A 9,487-nucleotide genomic window follows, 5' to 3' on the forward strand; every position below is an offset into this window, starting at 1 on the left:
AGTGCCAGCCCTGAGAGGTTATGTGGCCTGCCCAAGATCACATAGTCGATGGCAGAGTAAAGAGCAGAGCCTAGGCCTCCCCACTCCTCTAGTAATGCTCTTTCATCTTCTCCAACCTAGCTGTAAGTCTTGTCCATCCTGAGCCCCATATCTGGCCCAACCTAGTCCCTGGAAACAGGGAAGTGGCCCTTAGAAATCTCTCTCCAGTGCCACCATCAGAGGCCAACTGCTGTCTTCTACTCTCCTTCAGCCTGTGCTCCTCTCCCTCCCTACCTGACAGGCAGAAGGTACTGTGCCTCTGGATATCCCCACAGTGCCCTGAGCTTCATCTCCTGCCGACTGCTTTAATACATCACAGTGACACTGTGTGTGTGTGTCTCCTCCAGCAGACTATTGCTCCTTGATGCTCTGGGTCACCTACATCTAGCATGGCATATATCTGGTGCTCAATAAATGTGTATTGTACAGAATTGACTGAACTTCTCTTACTGGTAGCCCCCTCTATCCAAGTCACCTACCTCTTTTCGAAGGTGGGTGATGATCTTGTGTGGAACTGAGATGACCTCTCCATGACTGGTCCGAAGGGCAGGCAGAGTTCCTGATATTGAGAGAGAAGTACACCTACCAACCAGACCCTTAGCTGCCTAGTCATACATAGTTGCAACACATTCCTACCTATCTCCTGCTTTTCTCCTTGTACATACCCTTCCTTACCCCCAAGGGACACTGGGTACCTGAAGGGCTCCGCCAGGGGTTGCTGATCTTGTGTACCTTCAGTGGAGCACCAGTAAATCTGGCATAGGTCTGCAGGGAAGGAAGCAGAAGTCAGAAAGGCAGGGCCATGGCCCCCACAGCAGTATCAAGAAGAGAAATAACATTTATTGAATACCTTATGTGCCATTCCCTGTACTTAGTATCTTAGTCTTGAAAAAAAGGGGGGAGTCATTACCATTTATATTTGCAAATGGGCAACACAGGGCTCAGAGAGATTACAGACATGTCTGTGATTACAGGTCAGCCAGGAAAATCCTTTCCTCTTTCTCCTCCCTTGCCATCTACTTAGTGGACATCTATCCTCAGAAGCTTTTCCTAACTAGTATCCCTCTTCTTGGAAGCACTGACCATGCCTTTCTCTTTGGCAGTATCTATGATCTGTTCCTATTTTACTTATACGTGAATATTTTATTATATTTATTTGCTTACCTATCTGCCTTTCTGTAAACTCAAACGGAGGGAACATATTTTATTCATCTTTGCATGGCAATATTTAATATTTGGAAGAAATCTAATAGATGCTCTTTAAAGCAAGGAGTCAATGAATAAATCAAGCAAACGAGTCTGTCTGATTGCTAAGCTCTTTCTACAAAGCCTGGCTGTGAGTCGTTTGGTCCAACAAACAATAGGCTCAGTAAATGCTGTTAAGTGAGGAGGAAGAGGAAAAGGGGGTTGAGGAGAAGGCAGGAATTCCAAGCTAGAGTGGGTCCCTGAGAGAGTCCTGCCTAGTAAACCTGCGAATGGAGAAAAAACGCCCAAAGAGAAAGGATCTCCGCAAGGTCACACAGCCAGTGAGTGGATGAGCAAGGACTAGAACCCATCACCTGAACTCCCAACCAGGCTTCTTTTCATTGCTGCATTAAGCCTAGAAATCTACAGCATAGGGCATTGAGCCCATATCGGCCACGAACACTCTTTGACTGCCTCAGTTTCCCCCACTGCGCCCGTGCTGAATAGCCCTGGCAAAGTTTGGATGCCCGGCTAGTTCGGCCCCCTCCCCAGTCATCAGGGCACAACAGAGTGCGCCAGCGCCACCCCTCACCAGCACGGCAAGGCTGTCCAGGTCCACTGAGGGCAGCCCCCAGCCCCCTGACCAGCAGAACAGCTCCATGGGCGCCGCCATCTTGCCCGCCCTCTGTCCCGGAAACACTTCCTTGTGTGCTCCTGCCCTGCCCTGCACGGACCCGCCCCCTACCACCGCCCCTCCGGTAGTTGCGGTCAGGGGGCCCGGGGAGGTCCCCGGGGAGGCGAGGCTCCTTCTGGTCCGACTGGCAGCTGAACTGCGGGGGACTGGGCCGCGGGCCTCCGGGGAGGGCGGCCGCCGGCCCATCCAGAGGTGGCCCACGTAGCGGGACAGCGCTGGCGGCCCGGCGCGACTCAGCGAGTCACGGCGCCTCGGCTGAGTGAAGCCCGGAGCCCCTGAAGGCGCAGTAGGCTCAGGAGAGCGGGGTCTTGTGCGCCTGGGCCAGGTCTGAGGGCTCTTGCCAAACTGCACGTGGCCTGTACTGCTCCGGGGCCCCTTGGGGCTCGTCCCCGAGCGGGGACTGCGCGGGGGGGGTCCCCCGAGCAGCATGTTTTCCACAGCGCGTTATGTTTGGAGCGGGCCCTGCGCCGCCTGTCGCCATGGAAACAAAACAGGGGCGGTGGCGGCGTCCGGAGGCAAGGCCGGGCTGGGGCTTGGGTGGGGGAGGGGAAGAGCGGCTCGCAGGCTGTTGCTTAGGTAACGGGAACTCAGGCGCACCTCTGCTTCATCCGGGTCACGGCCCATCCGCTAGTACCCACAGTGTTCCACAGTCTGGTCCTTGGCTCCTCGCCTGTCCCCCTGGTCTTCTACGCCTGTCCCTGGTGTCCCTTTCCTCTTTCCTGGTTTCTTCACTCCGACCTCACCACTGCTTTAGATTCTCCCTTCAGTTCCCGTCAGACGCTTCCAGACTCCCAAGCTTTCCTAGGAATGAGGGAAAATGGAGAAACAGGCACGTACCAGGGGACCCTCCCCCTAATAAAGAGCACTTGCTCCGCCAGAACATCTAACTTCATGCCATGTGGGCATCCCTGGGCACTATAGCAAGCTAGTTTCGGCCACTCCCTTGGCATCCTTTCCTGCCAGCTGTGGAATAATGCCCACTGTCTAGCACTGCCCCTGCCAGGGGTGCTTGCCTCCCACAATCGTGGATTCCAGAAAACAGCATTCGGTAGTGCTGTGTGCGGAGACCCCCAACAATGTGATGACTGCGGAGAGGGAGGCACCTGGGGGAGGATCATTAGGGAGAGGTAGAAGGCAGGGAGGCCTCCAGGATTCTTTCCCAGTGCCCCTGGTTCCCAGAGCTGATGATGCCTCTAGGGTGATTGGCAGCTCTTTGTTTCAGCCCCCCCTCACCCGCCTGCTGGCCCCCCCTCCAACTCTGTCCCTCCGCCCCCCGGCTCCTGCTCTCTCCGCCTAGCCTTTTCCCCTCCCAGCTGCCTGCCTGCCAGGGGTAGTGAGCCGGCTGAAAGGCATGGAGACGCAGGAACTTCGGGGGGCCCTGGCTCTTCTCCTCCTTTGCTCTTTCGCATCTGCCAGTCAGGACCTGCAGGGTAAGCCTGTCTCCATCCTCTTAGATCACTCTGTGCGTCTTCCCCATTTTCCCTCAACCCAAGTAGCAGAGAGCATGTGGGTAAGGGGAGAGGGAAGAGTCCAGAAATTGAGCCAGAGGAAAACGTTAGACTGCCTAGGGTTGGTGAAATTATGGCCTGGTGGACAGGAGTGGGCACCACAGAGTAGTGGGGGAGTTGGAACGGGCCAGGGTCAGGCATGAGGCCAGGGCAGAGGACTCAGGAACTGGATGCCCAGGCTGCCTGGCTGGGGTGGTTCCTGAGCATCTGTAGGCACCCTAGGGTCCGAGAGAGCAGCCTGAAGGTGGGCATACTGTAGGTCCCTGGGCTTCATCCCTTTGGGCTCCTGGCTGCCCAAGGACAGGGCGGGGGTGGGGACCAAGAAGCCTGGGCTCTCCCGGAGGTCTGGTGGTGGGATGGGCCAATGGATGTGGGAGAGGTAGCTGGAGCAGATGACACAGGCATAGATTCTTTACTGGCTGGAGGGAAAACCACAGATTGGCCAGGACACAGGAGGCAGAGGAGCTGGGTCCTACATTCCCGTGGGAGATAGCCCAGATGGTGGGAGGGTCAGAGCCCTCGGTGGGCAACTGTTCTTATCCAGAGCGAGTGTGCTGTGCCCCTAGGATGGGAGGAGGGGAACTAGGGTGTGGAACGAGCCAAATCCAGGAGTGGAAAGAGAAACTGCCTCCCGTTTCTGCGTTGTGGGAACCAGGTGCCACTCCTGAGGGGGATCAGCACAGCATCTCCTTTGCGCCACCTGGTGGGGGCATCTCAAATGTGTGGGGTGCTGTTTCTGTGTTTCCAAGTGCGCCTCAAACCTGCAGGTTCCCAGAAGGTGGTAATAGGCAATAATGGGGAAAGGAAGGCACAGCGGCTCTGTCTTCTGAGAGCAACAAGAGTTGGGGTTTTGTTTTGTTTTTTTGAGACGGAGTTTCACTCTTGTTGCCTAGGCTGGAGTGCAGTGGCGTGATCTCGGCTCACTGCAACCTCTGCCTCCCAGGTTCAAGCGAGTCTCCTGCCTCAGCCTCCTGAGTAGCTGGGATTACAGGCGCCCGCCACCATGCCCGGCTAGTTTTTGTTGTTGTTGTTGTTTTTGTATTTTTAGTAGAGACGGGGTTTCACCATGTTGGTCAGGCTGGTCTCAAACTCCTGACCTTAGGCGATCCACCCGCCTCAGCCTCCCAAAGTGCTGGGATTACAGGTGCAAGCCACTGTGCCCAGCCAAGGGTTGAATTTTGAGGTGACTAACACTGCCTGGTGATGGGAGTAGGGGGTGATGTGGGCTCAGGGGTGAGCATACCTTAGCATTTGATCCCATTCTCTAACCTTGATAACCCCTGCCTGACCAGTCATTGACCTGCTGACGGTGGGCGAGTCTCGGCAGATGGTAGCTGTGGCGGAGAAGATCCGGACAGCCCTGCTCACTGCTGGGGACATCTACCTCTTGTCCACCTTCCGCCTGCCCCCCAAGCAGGGTGGTGTCCTCTTTGGCCTCTATTCTCGCCAAGACAACACGCGATGGCTGGAGGCCTCTGTTGTAGGCAAGATCAACAAAGGTGACTGGTGGGCATCTCCTTTCCTGCAATGGTGACCTCTTTTAAGCATTCTCCCTCATCCCTACTTCACAAGTGCTTCCTCATTCTCCTTGGCCTCCACTGGGTACCAAGGTCCCATCAGGCTGTGCCCAGACATCAGGGGCGCCTGGTATGGGGTGCTTACAAGGTGCTTTAAGAGGCCATGTACCAAACAATAGGGTGAGGCTTGAGTCCTGATATTTGTAGGGATGGGAGGTTGTACTTGGGGATGCTTGGAGGGAGGGTGAGGCATGTCTCTGTGCCTCAGCGGTGATATAGAAAGGTCTTTCAGATCCCTGGAACAGTTCAGTGGCCACAGAACCAGCTGTCACCATAGGAGAGGACAGAGTCATCTGATACCAATGAATACTAAGAAAGTATTTGTCTCTAAACCAATTATTTTTTCCAACAGAGTCTCGCTTTTTTACCTAGGCTGGAGTGCAGTGGTACAATCTCAGCTCACTGCAACCTCCACCTCCTGGGTTCAAGCGATTCTATCTCAGCCTCCTGAGTAGCTGGGACTACAGGTGCCCACCACCACGCCTGGCTAACTATTGTATTTTTAGTAGAAATAGGGTTTCACCATGTTGACCAGGCTGTTCTCGAACTCCTGACCTCAAGTGATCTGCCCACCTTGGCCTCCTAAAGTGCTGGGATTACAGGTGTGAGTCACTGTGCCTGGCCTCTAAACCAATTTCAGAAACATTTATTGTGTACCTATTACATACAAGGTGTTGACAGCTACATAGTAGAATTAGGGATGGGGGCCCTAAAGATGTGGTATCCAGCAGAGTTGATCCAAGGCTCAGCTGGGAGGCAGGGGGAAGGGGATAGCACCCATACTGATCTCCCCTCCTGGGCAGTACTGGTGCGATACCAGCGGGAGGATGGCAAAGTCCACGCCGTGAACCTACAGCAAGCAGGCCTGGCCGATGGTCGCACACACACAGTTCTCCTGCGACTCCGAGGTCCCTCCAGACCCAGCCCTGCTCTACATCTCTATGTGGACTGCAAACTGGGTGACCAACATGCAGGCCTCCCAGCACTGGCCCCCATTCCTCCAGCAGAGGTCGATGGGCTGGAGATTAGGACTGGACAGAAGGCATATTTGAGGATGCAGGTGAGCCGGGAGGAACCTCTGAGTTCTGTGGAAATAGAGTTTGCACCAGTTGGGGAAGGGGTTAGTAGACCTTCCCACCTTACTCTGCTGCTATCCCCCCAGGGCTTTGTGGAATCTATGAAAATTATTCTGGGTGGGTCCATGGCCCGGGTAGGAGCCCTGAGTGAGTGTCCATTCCAAGGGGACGAGTCCATCCACAGTGCAGGTAACACAGAGACTTGTTTGCTGACATTGGACCATGGGTCCTGTGGCCTTTGGTGACTCCTGTCTTCTTGACCTCCCTCTCCCTTAAAACCCATTCCTTTGGCTCACCTGTTCTTAGGGTTTCTAACCCTGTTATTCCAAATCTTTTACCTGACTCCACAATCTCCAATACAGCCATCCCAGAAAAAAAAGCGATCCAAGAGAGGAATTAGTTAATTGCTTGGTCTTGGCTGACCAAGAGATACTGGTCTCGAGTATTTTTCTTTGTTTCTTTTTTTTTGGAGATGGAGTCTTGTTCTGTGCCCAGGCTGGAGTGCAGTGGTGCAATCTGGGTCACTGCAATCTCCACCTCCTGGGTTCAAGTGATTCTCCTGCCTCAGCCTCCCAAGTAGCTGGGATTACAGGCGCCCAGCACCATACCCAGCTAATTTTTGTATTTTTAGTAGAGATGGGGTTTCACCACATTGGCCAGGCTGGTCTCGAACACCTAATCTCAAGTGATCCACCCACCTTGGCCTCTCAAAGTGCTGGGATTACAGGCGTGAGCCACTGTGCGCGAGCTGGTCTCGAGTCTTTTATAGTTCCCACTGGCGGCTGTCACCAGCAATTTCTTTGAGCATTGCCCATCTGCCTGCTCTCTCTGACAGGGATGTTCAGAAGCTCTCAACTAAATAAAACCTCCCCAGATATTTGAGGGAGAGCTCTTGAAGAAGGGAATGGGATGGCTGGGTGTGGTGGCTCACACCTGTATTCCCAGCACTTTGGGGGGCCGAGGTGGGCTGATCACTCAAGGTCAGGAGTTCAAGACCAGCCTGGCCCACATGGTGAAACCTCATATCTACTAAGAAATACAAAAAATTAGCTGGGCATGGTAGTGGGTACCTGTAGTCCAGTTACTTGGGAGGTGGAGGCAGGAGAGTCGCTTGAACCCGGGAGGTGGAGGTTGTGGTGAGCTGAGATCACGCCACTGCATTCTAGCCTGGGCAACAGAGCAAGACTCTGTCTCAAAAAAAAACAAAAACAAAAAAACAGAAGGGAATGGGATGTACTGGGGCCCTGGCCCTGCTTTGGGTCCATCCCTTCTGCCATTACTATGCCTAGGAACCAGGAGGATTTGGGTTTTGACTTCCTGTGAAGCAACTCCCTTAGAGGGCCTTTTGCCCTGTGGAAGAAGCTAGCACTGCTTGTCTGCCAGCTCTACCCTCCCAGTATCCAGCACCCCATCTTTATTCTGGGGCTCCAGCCCTGTCCCTATCCTCACCTTCCTTCTTCCTCCTCACCAGCCAGGCCTCTCTTCACTTCACCTCACCCCTCTGACTATGTTTTCTTCTCCTCTCCAGTGACCAATGCACTGCACTCCATTCTAGGTGAGTAGGCCACACTGAAGTGGAAGCAGGGATGGGGGAGGAGGCCCCAGGCTCTGGCAGCTGCCTGAAACTAAGTCCTCTTCAGTCCGGAGTGTAGTAGGTTTAAAGGCAGAGGTGGGCAGCCGTGGCATGTGCAGGCTTATTGCCCATGGAGGGCCCAGGACTGGTGCTCCAGTACTGAGCCCCACACACCCTGGGTCCTGACAGGGGAGCAGACCAAGGCGCTGGTCACCCAACTCACCCTCTTCAACCAGATCCTGGTGGAGCTGCGGGATGATATACGAGACCAGGTTTGGGTGGGCCGGTGAAGGGTGGCACTGATTCTGGGGTGGGATGGCAGATGTCAAGTGCTGACGCCTCCCCATCCTTCTCCAGGTGAAGGAAATGTCCCTGATCCGAAACACCATTATGGAGTGTCAGGTGTGCGGTGAGTGGGAGAGCAGGGGAGGCTCCAGATGACAGTTCCCCACCCAATGGCTTTGGCTTTCCCTTCTCGTGGCTTAAATAGTGACCACCGGGTAGCTCTGACTGTGTCCACCCCTCAGGCTTCCATGAGCAGCGTTCCCACTGCAGCCCCAATCCCTGCTTCCGAGGCGTGGACTGCATGGAAGTGTACGAGTACCCAGGCTACCGCTGTGGGCCCTGCCCCCCCCGGCCTGCAGGGCAACGGCACCCACTGCAGTGATATCAATGAGGTGGGGGAGGGCAGAGCCCAGAAGGGTACAGAAAACTGGGGTGAGGATGTCAGGAGAAGCCCAAGAGGGTGGGATAAATGCTGGTCCAGAGGAGAGGAATTTGGAGTTTAGGAGAGGTCAGAGGCAAGAAGAGAAATGCAAGATGGGAGAGACAGAAGGCCTGGGGCAAAGACTGAAGGCCACACAGGGAAGGAGCTGGGGAAACTGCAGGGGAGGCTTGAGATGGAAACCAGGCGCATGGGGAGGGAGAGAGGGAACCCCGAGGGAAGCAGGGTGGGGACCAGGAGCACAGGGCGGTTGTGTGGGGAGAGCTGCACAAAGGGGAGACCTGGAGCAATGGTTCATGGATCACAGGCAGGGGCCTGAGTTTCCCAGAGGGTGGCCTGACCTCTGCCTTCTCATCTGGTCCCCAGTGTGCTCACGCTGACCCCTGTTTCCCGGGTTCCAGCTGCATCAACACCATGCCCGGCTTCCACTGTGAGGCCTGTCCTCGAGGGTACAAGGGCACACAGGTGTCTGGTGTGGGCATTGACTATGCCCGGGCCAGCAAACAGGTCAGACTGGGTAGTGTGTGTGGACAAGGGATCTTGGCCTTGTAGAGGCCAGGGGCTTCTGGGTTGGACATGGGACCCTTGTGATGAATGGGACATGGATGGCTTTGCATCGGCTTTGGGTCTGGGCTTAATGTTGATGTTCACAGATAAGGCCATACCAGTGTCCTCTGCAGTATCTGAGGAGACCCACCATAGGTCTGGTTCCACCCAAAGTCTGCCCCTTCAGGTCTGCAATGACATCGATGAATGCAACGACGGCAACAATGGTGGCTGTGACCCAAACTCCATCTGCACCAACACTGTGGTGAGCTGAATACCCTGAGTGTATTCTGGGGTGGTGGGAATGGTAAAACCCCAACCCTCGCCCCTTCTTACCTTCAAAGTTCCTGCTGCCTTTCCTCCTCCCTAGGATACTACACAGATTAGGTGTTCACATGGACTTGGTTTGGAATACTGGTTTGCCTCTTGCTAGCTCTTTGGCAGGTTATTTAACTTTTCTGAGCCTCAGCTTCCTCATCTGAAAACCAAGGCTGTTATCCACCCTGAAAGGCTGTCATGAGAACCTAAAGGAGATACTGATGTGCCCGGCATAGCTGAGTGCCCA

The 9,487-nt window shown here is 54.7% G+C and overlaps 2 protein-coding genes across 3 annotated transcripts in view; one reads left to right on the forward strand and one right to left on the reverse strand.

Moving 5' to 3' along the window:
• Positions 1-2,577, reverse strand: part of LOC113224470 (metaxin-1) — an 11,387-nt gene extending 8,810 nt beyond the window's left edge. The window contains exons 1-3 of one of the 2 annotated variants that reach the window (XM_026453632.2): positions 1,970-2,577; positions 735-804; positions 519-598 (exon numbers count right to left, since the gene is read on the reverse strand). In XM_026453632.2, coding sequence (XP_026309417.1) covers positions 519-598; positions 735-804; positions 1,970-2,347 — 528 coding nt within the window. In that variant the 5' untranslated portion in view covers positions 2,348-2,577. Of the gene's footprint in view, positions 1-518; positions 599-734; positions 805-1,816 lie in introns of both variants that reach the window. The other variant, XM_026453631.2, reaches the window with a different exon arrangement.
• Positions 2,577-9,406, forward strand: LOC113224471 (thrombospondin-3-like). The gene is given in 11 exon segments (XM_026453633.2): positions 2,577-3,348; positions 4,719-4,925; positions 5,807-6,063; positions 6,166-6,268; positions 7,608-7,634; positions 7,842-7,924; positions 8,010-8,061; positions 8,180-8,280; positions 8,282-8,329; positions 8,743-8,883; positions 9,110-9,406. Coding segments are annotated over 11 exon segments (1,185 nt in total). The 5' UTR covers positions 2,577-3,269; the 3' UTR covers positions 9,197-9,406.
• The last annotated feature ends 81 nt before the right edge of the window (positions 9,407-9,487 follow it).

The sequence above is a fragment of the Piliocolobus tephrosceles genome, unplaced genomic scaffold, assembly GCF_002776525.5.
Source record: "Piliocolobus tephrosceles isolate RC106 unplaced genomic scaffold, ASM277652v3 unscaffolded_44884, whole genome shotgun sequence".
Lineage (NCBI taxonomy): Eukaryota > Metazoa > Chordata > Mammalia > Primates > Cercopithecidae > Piliocolobus > Piliocolobus tephrosceles.